The sequence below is a fragment of the Falco naumanni genome, chromosome 4, assembly GCF_017639655.2.
Source record: "Falco naumanni isolate bFalNau1 chromosome 4, bFalNau1.pat, whole genome shotgun sequence".
Taxonomy (NCBI): domain Eukaryota; kingdom Metazoa; phylum Chordata; class Aves; order Falconiformes; family Falconidae; genus Falco; species Falco naumanni.
The window spans coordinates 36586890-36610886 of NC_054057.1; the positions used below are offsets into that span (position 1 = coordinate 36586890).

Sequence of the window (23997 nt, forward strand, 5' to 3'; positions counted from 1 at the left end):
GTTTTTGTTTCAATTGAGTTGTCTACCATTGCTGATCAAATACAAATCTGTGGCCAACAGCATAATTTACATATTGTCTGTGTGCCATTTGCCTGTCTCCTTACCTCTGGCACACCAGAATGGTTCTGGCAAAGTTCAGATAGTGATAAGGCTCCTTATTAGAGGCAAATCCTCTGAGCCCTGTTTTCTCTCAGTTTGGGTTTTATGTAATCTCTGTGACACTTGACTGCAACACTCCCATTTGGATTTGGTAGGAGATTACATCCACGTGTTACATTGAAGTGGAAGTGCCACACACATTTCGAGATTACCTATTTCTGCTTTGGATGAGGACAGTTACAACTGATTTCATATTTTCCTTCCCCTCTGAAAACAGGTGACCTTCCAGACCATTTAAAGATGAGGAAAGCTGTCACAGTGCTGTTGCAGAGATAAACGTTACACAAGTGATTGTGTTGCTCACTACATGTCAAGCAGACTAAGCATCCAAGTCTGTGTGCCTTTTTCCCATTAAATTTCTGAGTTTCATGTATGTAGGGTGTTCACAGGATTGTTTGCCCGGGTAGAAAACACCTCACTCTTAGTTTTTAAGCTGTATGAAAAAGAAAGGTGTGTGAGTGCCTACTGTCTTACCATGGCTGAAGGTGATCTGTAGGCGTGGTGGTGCTCAGCCCATGCACCACTAGTGGTCCCTGAGATATCAAAAGGCACTGTCATTGACAAAAGCCATGTTTCTCACTCTAGTGCACAAGTCCCATTTTTATAAAACTAAAAATGATGGCTTAATGCAAAGAGCTTTTCTTGCTTTTAACGCCCACAACTATGAAGCAATATGATGATACGTGTCAGCCCCTGGGTACTTTTCCCAGAAAGGCCAAATGGATATTGATTTAGGAAAAAGATAGGAAACCAAAAAGATGCTGAACTACTTCTCCCCAAGCCTGTGGGGTGGTGTCCATGCTCTGCGTCTCTGTAGAGGAATTCTAGAGGAATGAAGTCAGGTTAATTAACATTGATAATATACAGCTGTGGGCTGGCTTCAGGGGCGGTGGGTTGGCTGATGTGGATAAGGTGCAGCTGGGGCTGGTTCCTGCTAAGTAGTTAAATAGCTCTAAGGGTATGGGAGAGGAGCTCCGGGTGAAGAGAGATTTGGAGGAAGTAGGGTGAGTCCTCTGGATATAGGAGAGGCCCTGGGAGAAGAAGGGGGCCTGGATGAGGAGAGGTTGGCTGGAGGAGGAGCCCGGAGAAAGGAGAATCCAGATGCAGCAGAGGCAAGAAGCAGGGTGGACTGACCTGAAGAGGATGGAGAAACAGCACGGACAGTAGACGAACTGTTGAAACCTTGTGTGGGATTGGTGGCTGTGCTGGGGCAAGGTGTGGCAGCTACTTATTGAAGTTAACCTGGTATGGGGTGGTAAAAGCCTTGTTGCAGCTGGCTAGTCTTGAGAGTGCTGCAACACCTCTCCACTACTTTGTGCAGCTGAAGCAGTTGTTCTCAATGGCCTGAGGGTTACACAGTGTGTCTATGTGCAGCCTGGCCAAGCTAGCCACATTGGGGAGTGGCTGATCCTGCAGCGGTAGTCCCAGTTTCTCTCTTTTCCTGCCATGCTTGCTCACCTGGGTGGAGGTTACCCAACCTCTGACTTTCTTTTGCCCCTTAAATACACTTTTAACTGCCATTATGTTTATCTGCAAATTGGATCTTCCTGGGGTTTTTAGGTTATTTTAAAAATACCAAAAATCTTCATGGGTCTGCAGCCATATGTGTAGGTTAGAACAGCTGAATCAGGACAATCAAGGTAGCCTCAGGTGGTAAAGGCAGAGAGCTTAACCCAGATCTGCTGGTGGTGGTACAGTAACATGGAGCTGGACCCTGCATCAGCTGAACTCACCACCAGAGGTCCATAGAGGAGACCAAATTAAAAGCATACAAGCCTTCAGTGAAGCCTAACATGAGCGTACACAAGACTGGAGGTACACGCACAGAGTCTGCTTCAAGTCTGAAAAGATGCTCATACACAAAGACAAGGAATTTTAACAGATATAAAAGTCTAACACTGCTTTTGTTTTTGTTGTTTAATTCCCAAAAGGGTCAGCTACAACGTGTCTCTCCAGGAAGACTCCACAATGAGAAAAACAACCCACAGTTGCTTCTTACTGATAATCCTTCTAATTGTAAGTATGAGAAAACTGAACTGCTCATGACACCTACCAAATTTAAACTTGTGATGATATTCAGAAAAATGAGTAGAGTTATATTTGTTGTACTGAACAGGTGAAGAACGAGTTCCCTTACTGGTACATTTCAAAATAAGGTTAATAAAGCTTCTAAGTAAAATATATCATAAAAATTTGAACTTGATACCGTTGTTTCTTGATGAGACATAACATCAAGCCTGAAGAAGGTAATGCATGTGATTTTTTTAATTTCTCTCTTTTTACAAGCTACAAGGTATCAGTGATATGGAAACTTAGGTGTTTTAAAACTTCCTTAATGTTGTTGTGTGACTTAAAATTACTTAAACAGTAAAAATCCGCAATTACTTATAGGTACTCTGCTACTAGGAAAGCAACTGAAATGGAAAATAACAGTATAAAGTTTAGATAGTAATTTCAAATGCTATTTTCAACTGTTTAATATCAATGTTAGTTATTGCAATGTATGTGACATGTCTGAGTAGCTGATATTCTAAATATGTAGTAAATTCATTTCTGCCTGACTAAATACCTTTCATGTAAGTTGGATGCTTCCTCTGTTCTCTACTTGTGAAACCTCAATTACTAGCAATTATCACAAAATTGTAGACTTTACAGGTAGTCAGAAATGAGACTACTGCCCAGAGCCTCAGTTACAGAACAGTCAACAAGCTCTGTTTCCTTGACACTTTCCAGAACACTGCTGTTAGATCAAATACAAAAAATATTTGGCATCAAGCACTTTTCCAAAAATTTCCCCACCTGTAGCTGGTAGAAAACATTCATTTTTTAAATTTCATTTGTGGTATGTAATGAGGAAAGGGTGATTTTCTTTCTCTTCCAAAAAGACTGTTTCCACTCAGTTGTTTTTTCCAATCACCCCTTGGTTCCCAGAGCCATGAGCCCCTGGGACTTGCATGTCAGCTACTGCTGGAGGTAAAGGAAGAAATAGTAAAGTGATTTGTGATCCCATTCATGTTATTTATTCACCTCACAAACCATCTCCAGATATTTCTTTGCTGATGGTTTACTGTCATCCTTTTGTCTGTGTCCTGTGCTTCCAACTGGTGGCTGCAAGCTGTTGCAAAACAGCACAACCTGTTGAGGTCCTTGCTTTCTCCTCTGGGCTCCAGGCTCTCTGCCTATGCCATTTGCCCCACTGTGGTTTCCAATCCCCCTGCAATGGTCACAACTTTTTTGAGTCGAGAAGGGCGTGCTTTTTACCTGAAATCCCTTTTCTTGGGGTAGCTGTGACTCCCTTGCAGTGCTGGAGTGCACTCTTCCCTGTATATGTCATCAGTGCTTTGCAGAAGACTTCCCCAGATTCATCCCATATCTCTCCTTGAATATTTTGTCGTAGACCCTAGTTACATGGTGTCCATAGACACCCCCTCCCCACAGTCCCCTTTAGGCTTGTCACCAAGGGGTTTCAGTACCTTCTGATAAAAAAACCATCTCTTACCTTTGTCATTTTTTGCATAGAATAAATAGCACTTTACTATTTTGTGTACAGTTCCATAATAACTCACATATGTCAAAATAAAGCACCAGTTGCTCCAAAACCTAATTCAGAAATAAAACTCCTTATTGTCTTCATCTTTGATGGCTTCCCTTGCTTTTGGATGCACAATAATACATCACCAGGTAGTCCTCTACAATTCAAAGTGAATTCAGTTGGAAAATATAACTGTTCATCATTTCCTAGTTTATTGCTGGTGCTGTCTAGTTTTTAGTAATTACTGAGAGCTACAGAATGTGATTAACACTTGTTTCCTCAAGTACGTGAGCCCCTGTGCACTGGAGCAGTTAGTTCATCCCCCTCAGTGCACATTTCTCTCCAGAAGAAAGATGGAGAGTCAGCCCGGTGTGTCCAGGGGCTGCAGAGAATGAGGAGGAGGAAACAAGCTTGGGTCCCTTCCTGTGTGACTGATCAGCTTTGCAGGTTGTTAAGAAAAGAGAGTTCTACTCTCTGCAGTTTTGTCAGGTAAAAATCGTCATCTAGTGCCTACAGATGGTAGTTTGGACTTGCCCTGTAAATGAGGATTGATGGAGTAGTCTTTCTTACGTATTCCAGTCTTGTTGTCCTGAGCCAACCACAAAATGCACAGTAGGACAAAATGAATGCTGCAGCTGAAGACCACACTATTATTCAATTATGTCCATTAGACCAAGATTGTATTTTAAAATAAATGCATTTTGAGTAAAAACCAAATTGCACAAATTAAGTCCAAATCTGTTAAATTGTTACCAAGCCTCAGTCACTAAGCTATACAGAGTCTGGTACATTGTGTTAGCTCCTGAAAGGCTTGTGAATAATTCCCATTCACAAAACATGTAAATTTATGTGAAAACCTAAATGTAATTTTTGGTAACTACACAAACTGTCACATTTTGGAACACAGTTGCAGTAGTAGGTTCAAGTCTCCAGAAGCCAATTAGTAAAACATTTGCCACCATGGTGAGGGCACTGCTCGTGGTGTAAGATTTGATCCTCGCAGCCAGGAGTGCAATATGGACTAGTGGGGTGGTGCGTCCATGTTCTCCCCTGGGATCCTGCCACCTGCTCACCTCAGCCACTCTCATCACAAATCTCTAAAACTCATGTCTGTGCAGGTACTGTAAGCACAAGCCTTTTACTGCTTAGACAGTGGCTCTTCCACCATCTGGATGAAAGCAGATCCCACCCATAGGTGGGCCAGAATTGCTGCTGAAGATCTGTCGCAGGCTCCTGTGGCATGCTTCATCAGAGCCTTGCTTGTTGTCGTGCACTGCTGGGAGCCCGGGGGCTTCCCCTGCCTTGGATGATAAGATCCCCTTGGGTCTCATCACCTGAGACCATGCCTTTGAAAGCTGCTGTTCTGAAGTGTGCATGTGCCTTTGTAACTATGTGTTGCTTCAAGTCGTAAGGAAGTGGACTTGCAAGTTCTGGAGCTTTTTTCACACAAGGAAATCTCAGGAAAGCAAGCTGCTGATGTTTTAATGTGGTGAGAATTAGTGGGAGAATTTGAGACTCAAGCTTCTCATGACTTCCCAAGAAGGAAAGGAATACTGTGTTCTGTTCACCCAGTTTCAGGGGCGATCAGGACTTTTTGTCTCCCTCTTTGCTTTTTAAACACATAAGAATGTCGCTATGCAGCTTATAGCCCTAAAGAGGTCTCTTACAAGATGATAATCAGAGCTGCAAGCAAACATCTATGAAGAATTCTGCAGCCTTCCTTTAAGCCTGCAGTTTGCATCAGGCTACCCTGGGAGTAGAGCTTCCTTGTGTGAGCAAATCCTGCAAGCAATGGAACAGAACTGTAAGTTTTTGAGTTGTTTTTCATTACAAGTGCCTTGTCTTCATCTACTGTGGCTGATGATCTCATTCAACAACTGCCAAAATCTGCAAAATAAGTTGTATGGGATCTCGCTATGAGATAATTTCCATCCTGCTTCAACAGCAATTGAGTATGGGAAAATTTTAGCATTCAGTGGTTAAGTAAAACATGTCATGTTGAGATATTTCCCCAAATAAATTGTCTACTGTTTCTTAGGGCATTTGTGATGCATAAGAAATTATTCCCATGTTAACAGAATACCATGCACTAAGGACCTTCCTAAGGGATCACAGTCGTTATCTTTTCTAACACTAGCAGCTGTGAAATGTAGTTCAAATGTAATCAAAGTACGAGGCGCTCTGCAACCAGTCTAAGTCATGCTAAGCTCTTGCTCAAAGATATGATGTATTGAAGAATAGGAGTTTAGCGACCCACAAAGTGGTGACTACACATTGCAGTTTTCAAAGAATTGTACCAAATGAATTTTTGAGCTATTGAAATCAATAACAGTTGGAGCATCCAGAATCTGAAATAGCTCAACAATAAATGTTGCAAAATTACTGTGTTTAGTGGAAGGAGGGGAAAAAACAAAAGCAAAGGAAGCTACGAAATACCTTCTATTCCTAAATGTCATGTATAGTCAACAGTTAGTGTACTTTACGGTCCTTGATGGGGAAGAAAAATATTTGGGGTTGCTTGTTGATCATGTCCCAATATTTTGTGGGGTAAAAAATGTAATTTTGTGCTTGTTTTATCTGATTCTCTCTTGCGGAAATGGGCACAATCTTTCACAGGTTAATAGCAGGTGTGTCTTCCTTACAGAAACTGGGGCACTATTTGTTCCTTTTGATAGTTTAATAATGCAGCCAAATTGCTTTCTCTAGATTATTTTATTAATTCTAGGTATAAAGTGAATTTCAGCATTCCCAGCAGCCTGTTTTTTCTCTTTGTAATGATAATTCATTTTCTTATAACAGTAATTTGTCACGTGGTGGCTTGGTGGTCGTATGTATGACGTCATTTACTTGGACTTTTAGGAGTGACATCATATGTACGGCTGCTAAACTGCTACATGGGACATCACTTAAACAGTTTTCTTCTGAAGAAATCATACCAATCATTTTCAGGTTATGAACACATCCTGATTATTAAGTTGTGAATTATTTATCTCTTTAATAAAGAATGTTTATAAATGAATGAGGCATTCCTTTATTGTATCAACATCATTTGTATTTCCATCTGAAGTAACTGATGGATGGATGGGAAGGGTTTTTAATGTGCAGTAACGGACTCTGAACATTCAAAATTTCTTCAATACCATAGGTAGTAACCAGGTGAAAATTATTTGATCTTAGCTTTTTATGGTGAAAACATGTTTTGAAACTTAATTCCTAAAGTAACTAGATATAATCATTTTTATACTGTATATAAAACAATTTTAATCTAATATAATCAGATTAAAATGTAGTAGCAGAGATGATTCCTAATCCTTAATTTCATGATAGTGAACACACAGACACAGAGACTCGTGGGACACTCCCAGCCTCTCATTAGCATGGTGTGCACTGAGCTTTCCCTCCTGTGTAGCTATGCCCAAGCTCCTGCTGCTTCAGATAAAAGAATAATGACTGAGATTTTTCTGGCCCATTTGCCTTTTCCTGACCTCTGTGGTAACAAGTGCAAGACTAAAACAAATAATATCTGACATCACAAACTGTACCAAGATTTTAGCCTGACTGAGCCCCAGGAATATCAGGCTGGATCATCAGCCCACTGAACTGACTTCAGGGAGGCCAGGTGTTAGGCTCTGAGTCCCAGCGTGGCGGTGGGCATGTGATTCTCCTGTATAGGTAGAAAACACCAGCATTGCAAGCAGAGCTGTTACTGCTCATCCTCCAGCAAGCCACCAAATCAAACTTTTCATTAGTTGCTGAAATGGTCATCTGATTTTAAGGTGAAAGCAAAGATTGTTCAGACTTCCATAGCTAGCTTTTTCAAATCTAGGCAACTAGCAATGAGTAATAGCTGTCAAAGGGAAGAGTACATTCAGAGTATTCAAAGCGTACATATGAGAGGTGAGTAATGCCAGTAACACACCTATGTATAATCCCTTAATTTGATTTCATAAACAAGCAATTTGATTACATCAGAAGTGCCTGGAAAGATTTTTGTGCAACTAACTTTGAAAATCTGAATCTTTGTGTTTGGTAAAAACAAAAAAAAATACATAATTTGAGACATGTGACAGCACCATGGTACCAGTTCCTGAGGCAACCGACACACACTGGTGGCTGACACGCTCAAAACAAACGCATACTTCCTTCTTGGAAGACTGTTAAGAACTTCGCTGCAAACAAATGAGTTACAAAATTTTAACTGAAACAACCTCTTCATCAAAATCTAATATTACTATTCCAGGTTTTTATCCAAACTTGCTTCAGATTTGCTGTAGGCCGTTAAGTGATTTCTACTGATGAAGGGATTTCCATTGAGCTTTAGTGACAGTGTCATCCATATTTTTAATCACCCCGATTGAATTCCTGGCCAAATGTGGGCAACACAAATTTTGCTGGCAATTTCAGCTGGGCAGTGATTGCCTTGTGCAGAGGCAGTAGAATGAGCAGTTCTGGTAACATGCTTGAGCACTTTAAATCCAGGACGTTTATCCTATCCACCACCGCAGGTGCTCTCTGCATCCCAATATTAAAATGTTCTCATTGACCTGTACCCAACAAGAGCTGACTACTTCAGGAGTTGGATTAATCCCTTACAACAAGTTATGAAACTGACCTTTAAGTTTAAGGTGCCTTTGGTGTCTGAATTGTATCTTACACCCCCAAAATTGTCATCCCTAGTTACAAACTGTTACATCTTCACCAGTTAAAAGACGTAAATAGAGCATTGCTTTTCTGAAGGGATATCTTTTTATTTCAGCTTCGATGTTTCTGTACTATGCAATCTTTGGGGAATTGTCTGTCCTTTTAAAAATGGTGTATAAAAGAGTCTCCAAAAAAAGTTAGAATAGGGGAAAGATGTTCTGAAGAACTGAACAATTTCTACAGTTTCTATCTTTGTAGCTGGCATTTGCCAATTCTTGCATATCTGTGGTGTGCTTTATTCTGTACAGATAAAGCAAATGAAACTGTATCAGTATTTATGACCTGTGACACCAGTCTTTCTGGTCTCCGTCAATATGAAATGATTTTGATCTTATTTGGTCAAACAGATGTAAAAAACAGATCATCTCCTTCTTAGAAGAAAAAAAAACCTTGAAATAAAAGCATTGTTTCAGGGCAAGGAAAATTGGTGATGTTTTCCAGGCATACTCAGATGGTTATTCTTTAAAAATGCGGGTGTGTTCCCAAATTGGCCCAGAGTAACAGAGGAATCACCAGGAACAGAGGCAATGCCACGGAAGGCCCACTAGGTTTCTTTGATGATGCCATTATTTCTGTCTTGAATAAAAACAGCTTGGAACTGAGGTATTATTCAAAATAAGAAGGGGGAGGGAAAGGCATGGAGTATCTGTGAATCACTTCAGAGAAGTGCCAAAGCCTGTGGCAATACATGGACACGAAGGTCTAAGACAGGCCTGAGGGTATCTGAAGAACATCATCTACACTTTCTTATGCTACATGCTGGATTTCAGATATTGCTTAGTTGGTTTTAAAATGGTCCTCATGGACTCCAGCTATTCCCTTTAATCTTTTCGTAAGTGAGGGATCTGCGATGTTTGGCTGTGCTTCTGTGTGTCCTGTTCTGGCTTTCTAGATGAGTAATTTTTAACTTGGATGGCCAGTTGAAATGTTCCAAATGGCTTTACTGTCTAAGTATATCTTTGTGTGTGTGTACATACATACACATAAAGTTTATATAAAATTGTCAGAAGATATCTTTCTTCTTATTCCTCCCATCCTAAGTAACTATTTAAGTGCCACGAGATAAACTGCCTTCACTGTCCTCTAGTCTTCAGATAGTAGCTGTATACAGTTGAAAATGAAAATGTTTGTATAAAAAGAGATGAGATTAAGAAAAAATGATTGATTAGATATAAGAGTATAAAATGATTAAACTGACATGGCACAGAAGTATCAGGATAAAGTAACAACTTTTTTTAGTTTCAACTACATCAAACATACTGTGGTTTTACTGAATATTTTACCAAGATGTTTTAGTTGTGCAAATGGGAAAAGCATAATGTATTAATGAGATGGATTTGCTTGTTATGTGCAATTATGGAAAAGCGAAGCAAAAGTGTAAGAAGTAACCTTATATTTGAACTGTCATGTTTTCAGTTTGAACACCTACAAAAGCTTGCTTAAAGATGTGTGTACTAGTATTTGCTGCTAAAAATGTCAAGATTGTATGTTTGTGTGAGTCATAAGTTTTGAGGGAGCCTGTAAATGACTCTGTGTGTGTTTGTGATGCCTTAAGTAATGTTTAGTATAGGGAAAAATCGACGGTCATACAAGGAAAGTGCCACAGCAGCATTGCTTTTGCTTGGGGAAGCAGAGGAACTAATCCTTTCCTATCACCTTCATGCACAGAAGTGTCCTGATACAGGATTAAGGCAGAACAGAATTAACTAAAGCTCCACGCTTTCATTTGTGCTCTGGCTCACAGACCTGGGCAGTGCAACAGAGGGATGGATAGGTGGATGAATGAAAAAAACTATGACTGACCTCTCTTCCAGAGGTGATGATCCTTCCCTTTCCCCTGCAGGCAGCTCAGAGTGGGAGAAGTCAGAAGATGCCAATTGATCAAAGAGGACCTTGTTACTCAGACTCTCAAATTTAGGGACACCTTGCTTAGGCAGTTAACTAGGAGCTAAGGCCAGGTAGTGAGGTTTAAACTCTCTGCCCTATGTTTCTGTGACCTTAACAGTTGAAGAAGCTCAAAGCAGGTGACATAAAACATGAAATGAACAGTTTTGAGGCTGTGGCACTGAGGTATTTTGTCTGGGTAGTTGGAGAGAAATCAGCATGAGTGAGTAGAAATACATGGGTGTAACTTTGGGAAGATACAAAATCTTTTTTGCAGATCACTAAATGAAAAGATTTTTGAAGACTCTATCAAGTATTTAATGGTCCTTTCTTTTGTCAAGAAAAAGGGCTTGGTTAAAATCCTGTTTATAGTGAGGTAAACTAGTGAAAACTCAGCGTTTACTTCGCAAGCAGTATGAGGCCCATCATAATGCTAAACATATGTGCAAATAAAAGGCCTTTGAAGAATGCATAACAGAGATTTCTGATCCTTACTTTTTTATTTTATCCTCCTCGTTTATTCGCTTGTACTAACGTTTTTTCCTTTCTGTGCAGAGAATGGTTCCAAGTCTTTCTTCTACTGTAAATTATACTGATCCTACAGTAGAGCCTGTAGTAACTGAAAATTCAGTCATACGGCAGAAGATAATAGATTCACAGTTCAAATGCTATGAAAGGATGAACAGAGCTCCTCCATATAAGAAAAAAGGTAAAAAAGATTTTTAAAAATCTGTTTGTATATTGCCATGCTTGCTTATATAGCTATAAAGAAACATTTACTTCTGTATACTAACGCGTAGTCTTCCTTGGGGTGCAGTTTCCTTCCTGTCAGCAGTCATCAAATTCACACTTAGCATCCTCTTAAGTGTAAAATAAAAAAGGCTGGAACAAGCCTAGGGAATTAACAGCTTTTCTTTCCTCCCCGTGCCGACGGTACCTCCATAATCTACATTTATGGCTCAGTGCTTTGCTGCTTGAATTTCTCCTGTTCTTGCTTAGGGAATGGCATTCTCCAGAAACTTTCAGCAAGCTTACACAAAGACCTGGTTGTGAACATTGCTCTCTTCAACATAAATGTTGTTCTGTTTGTTCTGCTTACTGTTTTGTTCTTCTGTCATTTGTGTATTGGATGATAGCTGTCATGCTCTGTACCAACGCAGGTGTTCCAGGAATTCTATATTCAGCAGTAACAATAGCAAAAAGAGGTTTAGAAAGCACTAAGCATGCATCTTTACTGAATACAAGGCATATATTAACATTAATAGAAAGGAAAATGTCAAATAATAGCGGTGCTACAGTAGCACAGTATAAATGAAGCAGCTTTTCTGGCTGGGACTGAGCATTCTGGTCACTTTTCTCACAGAAAATATGGAGGAAGTTATGAGGAGGCTAAAGAAAAAATATTGGAGACAATCTGGGGATGCAAGTAAAGAGCAGAGAAATGAGGGCACAGTTTAAAGAGAAACTGTATTAAAAAATCATTATTAAAAAAATCCAACCTAGTAGATGGGGTGAAGATAGTCTGGGATTTTTTTGTAATATAAGAACAAAGACATTTCCACAGCCCTTTAACACAAAGATTTTACTGGGCTCTGTAAGACTCAAAGAATAATTAGATGTTAAGATACTCAGGACTTGATGCAGACATGTTTGGGAATGAATGTAGAGATTCCCATTCCTTCAAATAGTTTTTCATTCAGACCAATAATGGGGAAACCCCACAAATATTTAAACAGGGTTATGGAATAGACAGCATCATGTTTCAGACATAAAAAAGCCTTTAATTGCTGAGCTTGAGGGGGAAATAACTTACTGTCTGCTCAGATTACTCTTTGTCTCCAGCTCTATAAATACGTGATTTTTGCATCCCTTGATAGTTCCACTGGATTCACTTTTCTTTTTCACCTTGCACGTCTGGTTAGTTGCAAAGGGCTGAAGTGTTTTGCCAGGATGAGCTGGAAATTCATAGGCCTCATGACATAAATTCCTAGTAGTGTTCTCAAGGGCAGTGTTGTCGCAGGAGGACAGAGGTGGCAGACCTGCAGCCATCAGACAGAGCACAGCAGTTCTTGCATTCCTTCGACTGGCAGCTGGATTTAAGTGATGCCATTGGGGACTGTTATGTTCATAGCAACATGCACCTAATTAATTTATAGCCCAGAGTGAAGATAATGGGTGTCTGAGGAATGATGCCAACACTACTGAAGTTGCATTTTCAACTGAATTATGGGATCTTCACCAGCCCTTCAACATTTACACTTCTTAAATGGTTGGAAGGGGACAAGTTCTAAGGCTCTTGACTGCAAATTTGAAAGGGAGGATGGGGTGATATGGGAAATACCCTTAAATTCCCTTAATGCAAAGGACAACTGTAGTGGTGTCTCCTGGGAAAAGCCCAACACATGAGCTCAAGGAGTATGCTAGCTGTGCATTTTCAGCAGAAACAATAGTGAAGTGTAACACTGAACGTCCCAGGAAAGCCCAGTGCCTGGTAACAACTTTACTGAGCCAGCCAAGATGTGTCTAATTTTTCCCTGGTATCTCTGCAGTCCCTAATGTAGCCTACTTGTAGACTGGTGCAGAGGTAGTTTAAGTCCTTCACAATCCTGGGGCGCAAAACTGATGGCAATGAACTGCAGGGAACTGCATAGTATCTCCTGCTCAGGAGCCAGAGCGATGGTATTATACAGGTGAGCTGTGGCGGCATGAACAGTGGGCGTGTGTCAGCAGAGACAAAGTAATGGACCGTGTATACACATTTATCTTGCCCATTTCAAGGTAGAATTGATTACCTTCAGTCATGAAGAAATAATGAAATGAGCTCAGGCACGTGGGAACACCTGACCATCCCTCCAGGACAGCGCGACACTCCCAGCCGCCCTGTCCGTCCCAAAATGTGATATTTTTAGCCAGTGATACAATTCAACAAATACAAAATAATACAACAAAGAGTTCAACTCTTCCTTCTCTGTTTTATTACTTATGGTGTTTTATTTCCTGCATCACTTAAAAAAAACCATATATGTGTGTATCTATATATGTGTGTGTATATAGTTATGGATGTATGTGTGCATATATATATATATATCTCCTGTTACTTACCTTGAAAGACACATTCCACAGTGTATAGGTCAACATCGGTAACTTTTTTTCTTTATTATGCAAGACAAAGGATTTAAAGCTAAAAATTCCTACCAACCCCATTCTGCAGTGTCTTTCAGATACAAGCTCAAGTTGCAAACATTTCTTACTCTTCTTTTTCTTTGATATTACAAAATGATTCCTAAAAGTCTTTGATGGTTAATTAAGTGAACAAGTTGCACATTTAAGTTGACAACAGAAGAATAGATGTGCATAACATCTTAGCTAATGAAGACGTGTTCATAAAAATATCTTTTTTGCTAGACATCTAACTGGAAAAAATTAATTTGGAAATTTTTATGCTTTCAGTTTTTAATCCACAACTGGTTTGACTTGAAAAACAGTTATTGGTGCAAATTCGAACAATTCAGATGGCTTTTTACAGCTTTCTTGCTGAAGCAAGAAAGCTTAGCTATGGATAATTTCAAAAGCACCAGAAGCAATTAGCTGCCCTTGTTAGGTGCCTTCCATATGATTCAGGAACAGCCTACATGATCATAGCAACAATGCTGCAACTCCCCTGGGACTAGAGCAAAAAAGGCAAGATGTATCTTCTCGCTGTATTTCCTTCTAACATGATGGTCATGATGATAAATACCTTTTCCCCAACACAAACTGATTTTAAATGGAAAATAAGAAGTAAAGGGTGGAGGTTTTTAATGTGTTACTTGAATAAATCCACAGCGAGTCAGGAAATTGTTACAGCAAGCAGTCTTGTAGCACATTTTCTGTGGACCACAGTATGTAACACTTCTGTAACAGGAATTGAGAATAAGCTGTGTTCTGCCTCCCTAGCATGGCTGGTTTTTTCTAGGGCTGGGACACAGCCTCGACAGTGCTACCTTCCCGGAAGGGGCATGATGAGGGCAGGATCACAGCATGCCTACCCAGGCATCAGCAGGCAGAGTTCACCTCTTACAGATCAGTCTTGCACCTGCCTCACTGGATCTCTAGTTACGTCACCGACCTGTAGTCTTGAACAAGGCAACAACTTTACAGGGACCTGTCTCTGCAAATGCTGCTTTTAGCTGGGATATTCCTGCAAGCCCTTCCTACCTTTCTATTTCAAAGACTTGATTTTCAGAGCTGCTGAACAGCAGAAAGTGAAATGAAAAGTGGATGTCTATAAGGTCTTTGGGTACCACCAGTGTACATGCTCTATAGCTAAGGACAGAAGGGGATCACAAAGAGGAATTTGTAGAATCAGAATTCAAAATTCAGTTTGACAGGCTTTAAAGCATTACTTGCCAGTAAAATGAACACCACTAACGTCAGGTCAGCAAAAAACAAGTACCTTGTAGCACCTGAATGCCACTCAAAGTGTAGCATTAACAAGGGGTTTTATTGCCAAAAGAAAACATGATTGTCTGCAGAAGGCAATATTGCTTGAGAGGCTGGAACAGAGCAGGATCAGAAGTGATTGCATGTTGAATTAAGTACTGCTTTCCTCTTGAATGTACAGGTCTGTTCTGCAACCGAACATGGGACGGCTGGTTGTGCTGGGACGACACACCTGCTGGAAGACTCACTGCTCAGAATTGTCCAGATTATTTTCCAGACTTTGATCCAACTGGTACAGTATTTCTTTTTATCATCTTATCTTTTGAAGGAAGTCTTCAGAACATTCATGCCATTGAGTGGAAGCGTGTTTCCAGTGGCATTTTTGCAACGTTGTGAAATCTCAGAGTCTGGCTGAAATTAAAATATATCAAGCTTTCAGGTATCCTGATTTATATATTTTAATTTGTAAAATATTTTTATGTCTTTATATTTATGTAAATATAACCCGTGGATTTATGGAACCTAGTTTATAAAAATATTAACTACTTAGTTATAATTTCAAAACATTTTTAGCACCTCATTCTAAGTTTTTATAATTAAGAGAAAATGCTTATGTGCGTGAAATATGTATTAGCATGTTCTTTGTCTGGTTTTTATTGGAAAATACCATTTTATGTGAGAAGATGAGCAGACATAATGTTCTTTCAGTCTCCAAGTTTCAGTTTTTGTTGAATTCTTCATACGAATACTAGCAAACATGCAGACCAAGAGAAGTAATTCAACAACATTTAAAAGGACAAAAGAAAGGAAAAATCAAGGACAGAAATATTGCTAAATGGGTACAAGGAAGTATTAGACACAACTGTAACTCCGCAAAAAGTATTGTTTGAAGAAAGATACAGTTGTGCGTTAGGTGCTCAGGACATGCTGGTTACAGGTGGTGCTTGATGCCACAGTGTGCTGAATACTACATAGACACATAGCAATTGCAGTTAAAAACTGTGAAACTAAGTATTTGTGGAGGAGGCTATATAAACCCAAAAATTTACAACAAGGTTAAACCAAAATGTATGTGCCCAAATGGAAAGTAAGGAAAAAGGCTATTGCATAGCTGTTAATTAATTACCCAGTACCATTAGCTAAAACTGTTGATTTCGTTCAGCTTGTTGCCTATTTAGAAACAGTTTCCAGGTTGGATCAGACCCAGTATGCATTTTGCTAAATTCCACTTGTAGTAGCAGCCTGATTGATCGATATTTCTCTTCTTTATAAATCAAGCTATCCACAATTAGAGATTTCACCCAGCAAGTGGGAAACTTTCAGTGTCAGCCCCAGTCTGAGAGGATTCAAACCCGCATCCCAGCTTCAGGGACCTCCCCCTTTCCAGTGGAAGTAGGTGTTGGACAGGTTGGATCAAAGGATTTGCGTGCCTGGAAAGTGAGCTCCCTGGCAGTGTGAATATCCACCTCTTGTGGGAATACCCTGAGACTTACCCCACAAATCTTTACAGCAGTTTACATTTCTGAGACAGGCAACAGTTTCACAGAATCACAAAGTCTTGTCTTTTGTGACCTTTTTTTGCATTCTGACACACTTAGTTTTGAGCTCTTTTCTGTACAGTTTTCAAGGAGGAGCCTTGCAGCAGGGCTGCTCATGGCAAATCCTTGGAGCACCTAAGGGGAAACAGGCTGAAGAGGTGAGACCCTCAGCTGGAGGGGTGCCTTTGACTTAGCTCTCCCTCTCTGTGGGCAAGTACTTTGACCATTAGACTATCTGCAAAAAAAGATGCCAGAAGAGCATTTTAAAAGAATTGGCCAAACTTGGTTCAGTTCCCAGACAAAAGTGCCCATGTTCAGGAGAGAGCTTGAGGCTCTGGATCTTAAGGTTGCACAAGCCTTTTCCTACATGCATGTTAAAGGTGCTTTTTGGATGGGGTCTGTACCTTCTGCTTTGGCCCCCATTGTGTTCAAGATATCCTCCCCATGTGGCAACAGCCCCATTGATGAATAAAAAAATTTACTACAGGGCTTCTGCTTTCACTGTGGCCCTAACAACCCTAGTTTATGTATACTCCATGCACAGTTCAGCTTTTACCTGCATAAGTGAGTGCCGGGAGACCTGCAATCACAGAATTTTCCCCACCACTGGAGGTGCTCATCCCTCAGTGCATGGAGGTGATTACAGAGCCACTCTCCTGCTTGCTCCCAAGCCACTTATTCGCAGCTTTTCCACTTGCCCATTTGTCTCCAGCGGCTTGTTCTGAACAAATTGCTCAGCTACAAAAGCACTCTTCAATGTAACACTTGAAGCCATCCATGGAGAAACACCTCTAATCATTAATGCTTATTAACACCAAGATCGGTGGCTCATACAACTGATTGCAAATTGCTTCTTAATGTACAGATGAGTGCTCCAGAGGCTGGCCCACACTGTGTACATGCTGTGGGTACTCTTTCTGCCATGCTTTAAAACTTGCAGGTTTGAGAATTTTTTAGTATCTGTTCTCTGTAAAAGCCTCCTCCTGTAATTAATTTTCTACTATTCTCTCTGCTGTTCTGTTTAGGAATAATACCTGTGGTCTTCTGGACTCATTATTTTCACCTGGCACATCTCTTTTCTCCGTGTCAGCACCTCTGTAGCCTCTTTGCCTGGATCCTGGTCAGTCAGCACTGTGTTTCCCTGGCTCCTCAGCCACTCATGGTTGGGCCAGAGCCACTTTCCTAGAGTAGCTGTTGAGTAACCGAGCACGTATTACAGCTACGGCATCAAATCAGTGGGTAGCCAGCCTTTGCTTTACAGGTGGCTGATTGTTACATGGGGACTTAATAAAGTAAGAGGGAGACAAGAAATAGTGGGGGTGACCAGTATATTCAACTGCTAATGGAAGTGGCTGCCACTTACAGGTGGCCAAAAGCACGGGTTCAGCTATCCTGGAGAAGTCTGTCAGGTTTTGTGTCACAGGTTATTATTTCCTGTGGTAACTTATCCCTGTTAAGCAAAATACAGCTAGATTGTCTGCTGAGAAACAGAAAATCCATCCTAAAGAGCAATCATTTCACTTGATGAAAACTGAAGTGCCTGTCAGATTTCCTTCCCATCAAGTCGTCGTGATATCACACCACCTCAGCATATATTTTAGGCATGCAAGTAACCCCATGGAATTCTGAAACAAGTATTTCATGCTGTGCTGCTTTGGGCTGCACGGAGATCTGCAGAATCACTGTGTATAAGCCCACTGATGGCTTAAGTTACTTCTGTTTGAAGCCATGCATAGCTCTGAGTCTTGGAATTAAATGGTGGTGTTCGACTTTCTTTTTGTGCTTTGATACTTAGGTCATTTGTAACTGGAAAAGTGAAACATCTGGCAGCATAGGATCTGATCCTCCTCCCATCTGCACCTGTGGGTGCTGTATACCAGCTGTCTATATCTGAACCCCCAACAACATTCAGCATTGCTAGCAGTTGCTAGAGTATTTTAGGAAGTAAACAAGGTGAAATAATGTTCTGGAGAAAAGGACCCAGAGATAAAATAATGAAGAACGTGTTTAGTGCTCCATTCATTTTGTTTCTGACAGCTTCACAACTACCTGCCAGATGTAGTCGCACTTATTTTGCTGAACTTAGATCAGTTCTTACTAGCTAGGAATCTGTGTTCTGAAAGGATAATCTAGTCTGTTCGGTGAGCTAGGGCTTCCCACACTTCTTTCTTCATGTGAGGAAGCCCTATCCTGTGAAAAGAAATTAGTATCTTAAAGCTAACAGACAAACAGAACCCCCTCTCTGTAAGCTGTGGCAACTTTGTCCTTTTCAATAAACAACTGTTGCCTCTTGTAGCAATCTTTCTCATAATGACCATCACACACAATGTGACAATGCATAAAACCAAGTCAATTTGTCTGGAAAACATACCGAGACCTACTGCTTTAACACCAGTGACAGTGGGAAATTAATTCTGTCATCCACTCCTGGCTGTGAAGCTCCAAGCAGGATGGTTTTATACAGCCCTATTCAGACAACATGCACAGTTTCTCTTTAATTGTATTTTATATTCATATTTTACCCAGGTTAATCTTTGAAATGGTTCCAGGTCATGCTGAAATTGCTAGGAACTGAATTTGATAGGAATATAGTATGCAATTCATGCTGGTAATATCTTGCTAATGAAAAAAAGGAAAATGTAATGGCCTTCTAGCAGGGCAGGTTTACTGCGGGCAGCAGGAGCAGAGCATTGCCCTGTGCCATCCATAGGCTGTTGTGTTTGTGGCAGGGGAGTATTCTAGTACCCCACTCACTCTCCCTGCGTGGTGAATTTGGTCAGGATTAATTTGGAGCAGTCACATAGCAATGGAGCTGAATGTGCAAGCTGGGCTATGGCAGCCATACCTTTTCATTTAACTTCTGCTCCCTTTCCTCTTTGGCAAAGAGCAGTGGTTAAGAGCAGTAGCCACCCCAGCAGGGAGCAAACCCAGCCCAACTTTGTGATCCAAGGCTGCACTTAGCAAAGCTCCACTCAGTTTTCCACTTTGTTGGGTTTCTGTCTCTGGTTCTATTTTGTAAACCGGTTACTCATAACTGTTCATGTGACTCCAAGAGCAAAGTTTCTAGAAGTGCAGTTTGGAGACAGATCCATATGTATCCATAAGCAGTCACCTCAGATGATTGTTGGTGTGGTGTTGCCTCTCACAGCTGAGGAACATGGACGTACGGCCTTGCCTTCCTGCTTGGACACGAGAGAGATTGAGGTCCCCTTGCTCTGGAGCGTGGATCGCAGCAGTGGAGGGGACAGGGGCACTGTGGTGTTTGCGTTCTCTGCAGCTCTTCCTGTGTCGTACTGTGGGCTCTGAATTGCTTTGTCTTTCTTACAAAATACCTTTAAAGAAATAAGGATAAACGCGCCATGCAGGAGAAGGGAGAACAGAACAGGTTGAATAGCTCTTGCAGACCCTTTTGGATTTACCAGCTGTGATGCCTGTGACCACAAGGGACTGGATTTGAGGGAACAGAAACCCTTCTCACAGCTGGCAAAATACACAGTGTTCGGCCATGCAGGTTTCCAAGCTGATGAGCAGTCGTTGCAGATGAGAAATGGTCTTCCACAAACCAGAGAGAGAGAGAGAGACTCTCTGGGTCATAGCAGCAGCTGCAGCTCCTTCCACTGCCCTGGCTCCTGGCAGGCAGAGAGGCCACTTCCTCAGGCATCCCCTAATTCAAGCACCTTCCCAACCATGGTCTCCCCTCCCGCATACCCCGTCCATCACATGCTCCTTCCCACCTGGCACTGTGCCTTGACCTGCCTGCACCCACAGTGGGCTGTGGGCACGAGCAGCATCCTCAGTGGGCAGGAGCCCCAGGGACCTGCTGAAGCACCCTGAGCTGTATGGGGGGGCTGGGCCTGGGAGAACCCTTCTTTTGCTGCCACAAAATAAAAATTTCCTGACTCTGGCTAAAAAAGCCAGCTCTGGATTTCTGCTGGTCCTGTTTTCCTGTCTTGAAGTGATATTATTTAGACAGTGATAAATAAAACAAATCTGAATGCTTTGTTCAGCTACTTCTTTCCCCCATACCCTTCTGTGCATTTATGTCATGCTTCTTAGCAAGCTTGACAGCTGTATTTTAAAAAACAATTTTTATCCCCACAGTGCACAGTATGACTCTATTATACAGATTCCAGTTCTGCTGCCCAAGGTATTCTGACAATAGTGGTAATTCCTCACTTATTAGGACACTGGAACTGAAGTTTTCTAGGGTCTCAGTTGTATTATATCAGATGATTTTTCCATTTTGGAAAATCTTCTTCTAGATTATTTTAGTGAGGATGTAAGTGAATCAGATGTGTCAGCTATTCCCTCATCTGCAAAACTAAGCACTACACAGGTCTATCCAAACCATGGCAAAGAATCCTGTGAGCACACACTGCAACAGGGGAAAATTTCTTTCTACTTCCAGCTTATAACTCAACAATAAATAAAAAAAAAATGTTGTTGACTCTTTTAACATGTGCTAGCTATAGAGTTGGTCTAATTGTAAAAAACCTGACTGATAGAGCTGTCATGTTTGTTCCAGAGTTATTGGGTTAAGATACTTGTTACATATATATATATATGACTGAGTTGTCTTAATGAAAATATGATTCATAAAAGCACTATTGGTAGCACAAACAACACCACATGCAAAACTATTGCTACTGGTTAATCTTTTTAGACACTTCACTAGTCCCATGAAACTGCTGTTGTGGATGAGGTTTCTCTCATCCATCTTTCCCAGACAACTCTTGAAGTGTCTGTCTTTCTCTAAGCTAACTACGTTACTAAACTGCATTAGTTTAAGGTTGCTAAAGTCAGGTGAGATGGATCTCGCTCAGTGTCACTGTTCTCCACTTTGAATAATGCGATGCCCAGGTGGTGCCCTGTCCAAGCTGCTAAGGTGCAGACAGAGCCTAAAAGATCATGTTTACATAATATTTTAATAATCTTAAAGCCCACACTTCTATTTTGCCTTCCTAGTGTTGCCTTACCCATCCTTACACATTGTGTATTTCTTCAAAGTTTACTGGATTCTTCTGGTTAGCCTAAAAACCAACACATGCCCACATGCACAATCCCACACCTGCTACTGGGCCACAGCACAACAGTGGTTGAGTTACAAACTGACAGCTTTATTTTTGTATAGATTCTTAGATTTACGAGAAACGTTTGACCTGTTTGAGTCACTGGGATGAACATTAGGGAGGCTTAGCCCCCAGTCCCGTATTCTGACAATGTCACAGCAAGGAATCCATGGGCCATGGCTGCTTCCAAACTAGGATCAGTTGTGTGTGTCTAGCTTCAAGGAAAAGTATGAGGCAACAGCTTTGTCTCCAACTTACAGAGGCCGTGTTAAACTCCAGCAGAGTGCCTACCTAGGCACTGAAGTACTGAGATGATAGATGATACTACCATTATACTCTATAGCATATTAACAAAAGCTGTGTACTTTGCAGAGTGCATGGGATAGTAGGTATGATGTTTGTACACTGTGTTCCATGGTAGCGTAACCATCAATCTTTTATTTATGACTGAAAACTTTTCCAGCTTTAGATAATATCTGGCAATGAGTACAATGGGAACGTTGCTACACAGGCAGTCTGAGTTTATCTCCAAGCTGCAGTGATGAAAGGCTGAGATAACATGTACTGTTCCTCTTGGTGTTGATGCACATATTGGTTCTCAACAAGTCCCCTAAAACAATCATTTGAAACTTGCGGTAATTTCAAAAGTATGCTGTGTTCTGGAGCATTGTCTTTTTTTTTTCCTTTTTTTTTTTTTTTTTTGGCAATGACACTGCATAAAGTGTGTTTCTGGTCAGAGGAAGATAGCTCAATCTATGCAATCCTTACCTTGCCAATATGGTCAATTGCTTTCTTTAGGTGTATAGAGGGAATATGTATCTTCCAAATTAATAGATTTATTAATGATCAGAGCTGATTAAGAAAAATAAATGCAAATGTTGACCACAAAAAATGAAAATGTGTATGTTCAAATGGTAATTGACACTGCAGAAGTGTATGCTGCTAATGCTGATAACCTATGAGTAAACCCAGCAAAATTATAAAGCTAGAATAGTCAAAGGAAAGTCAAGGTAGAATTTTGAGACTACTTTAAAAGTCAGACTTGAAAAACTGTGGTTTTCATAAATAAACAGCTGTGTCACTAAGAAAATATCAGATAATTTAAGTTTATGATCTTACCCTGCTGCTGTTGCTCAGGCAGTATCAGTGACGCCCGCGTGGCTAACGCTGGAGGGAAGGCTGAAGGAACTAGTCCCAGACTTGACAGACAATGAGGAGTGACTGTCTGCGCCTCAGCCTCCAGGGTTTTCCAGGCAGAAATGTGTGGCTCCAGGAATCCCTCAGAGCCATGCGGTGCTGAAGCTGCAACCATCCCCTGCCACAGGGAAAGGACATATGGGAAAGAGCACAAGCCAGAAGGGTTATCCATACGGCAGGGCTTTTGGGAAGGATGCCAGAGCCACCTGCAGCGCAGGAGCAGGCACTGGAGACACAGGGAGAGGCCAAACACACATCAAATTATTTAGAGAACTCGGCAGCCATTTCAATTAAACTGGACACTTGGCACCTGTGCCAAAATGTTTGCGAGGCTGCTTCTTCCTATGCCTGCACGCTTTGTAACCTTGGAGGAAATTGAGCAGTGCTGCTGCTCACTCCTGGTGGGATTTAGCTGGCAGGGAGGCTGGGCAGGACTCTTCCATCCCTCTGCATATACGCAGCATGGGTGGCAGGACTGTCAGCATCTCCAGTACACAGGCTCTGTATTAAATAGTATTTTTAATTAATTATTTCCCTTGGTACCTGAAACCCTGCACACTTCTTTCAAGTTCAGCATCAGGGCCTGAATTTACTTTCTCTCCTGTAAACAGCTTTCAACAGCCTCTTTAATGGGATTATTATCATATAAATAATTGCATCTGAATGAAGGCTGGGTATATATACTCTAGTGCATTCATTCAAGGCAAAAGGAGGCAAATGAACAACAAGTATACCACCAGATAAATCTCTGAGGAAAAAAGACAACAAAACAAAACTCAGCAAAATATATATTATTTGCACAAGTTGAAAATCCTTTGGGTTTTTTGTTACGCAGATTTTATTTCCAAACACATAAATTCTTTTAAATGGATTTTTCAATGTGTAACATGCACATGGTAAAATAACTATTATTGCAATGTGTATCATCAGAGAGGGCTTCAAAATACTGTGATGAAACTGGAAACTGGTTCCGCCATCCTGAGAGCAACCGAACATGGTCCAACTATACCCTGTGCAACTCTTTCACCTCTGAAAAACTGAAGGTATGCTACAGTTACAAAGGCAGTGGTTGGCTGGGAATGCGTTTGGGCTGGGCTAGTAGTAAGGCACCTATGAAAGAGATCAGAATAGTCCTCATCTTTCAGTTTTATTTGTTGCACAATAATTTAATAGCATTGTCCTCATGATTTTAGCTTATTAAAAGTATTTGATGAGTGTTCAAACCTAAATGTATGTTTGCTGAGGGGTGGATAATTTAGTAGCAATTCATATGACAAGTTTTGCAGTATTTTTCAAATGCATTTTAAAATTCCTATTATTTTCCCTGATTATCCATTAGTTATAAAATGATCCTTTAGAATATCAATTTTTCTTTCTGTAACAAGGATCTTCCAAGGTGTTGATGTCTTATCTGCAGGGCTAGAAATATTAAAATAAGTTTAAATCATTTTTCTTAAGCAAAGAATATCACTCTGTACTCACTCCCTTTAAGAAG

General features: G+C 40.8%; 1 protein-coding gene and 1 long non-coding RNA gene across 2 annotated transcripts in view; one reads left to right on the top strand and one right to left on the bottom strand.

The window, feature by feature from the left end:
* Positions 1–1375: 1375 nt before the first annotated feature.
* Positions 1376–14152, bottom strand: LOC121088088. Its single transcript, XR_005827820.1, has 3 exons — positions 14141–14152; positions 8684–8687; positions 1376–1462 (listed from the first exon to the last, which is right to left on the bottom strand). It is a non-coding gene; the product is annotated as an uncharacterized LOC121088088 (long non-coding RNA).
* The window catches only part of CALCR (calcitonin receptor), a 76543-nt gene continuing 54673 nt past the window's right edge, over positions 2128–23997 (top strand). Inside the window, exons 1-4 of the mRNA XM_040593785.1 lie at positions 2128–2175; positions 10832–10985; positions 14880–14990; positions 23433–23545. Of these exons, the coding sequence (XP_040449719.1) occupies positions 2128–2175; positions 10832–10985; positions 14880–14990; positions 23433–23545 (426 nt within the window). The remainder of the gene's footprint in view (positions 2176–10831; positions 10986–14879; positions 14991–23432; positions 23546–23997) is intronic.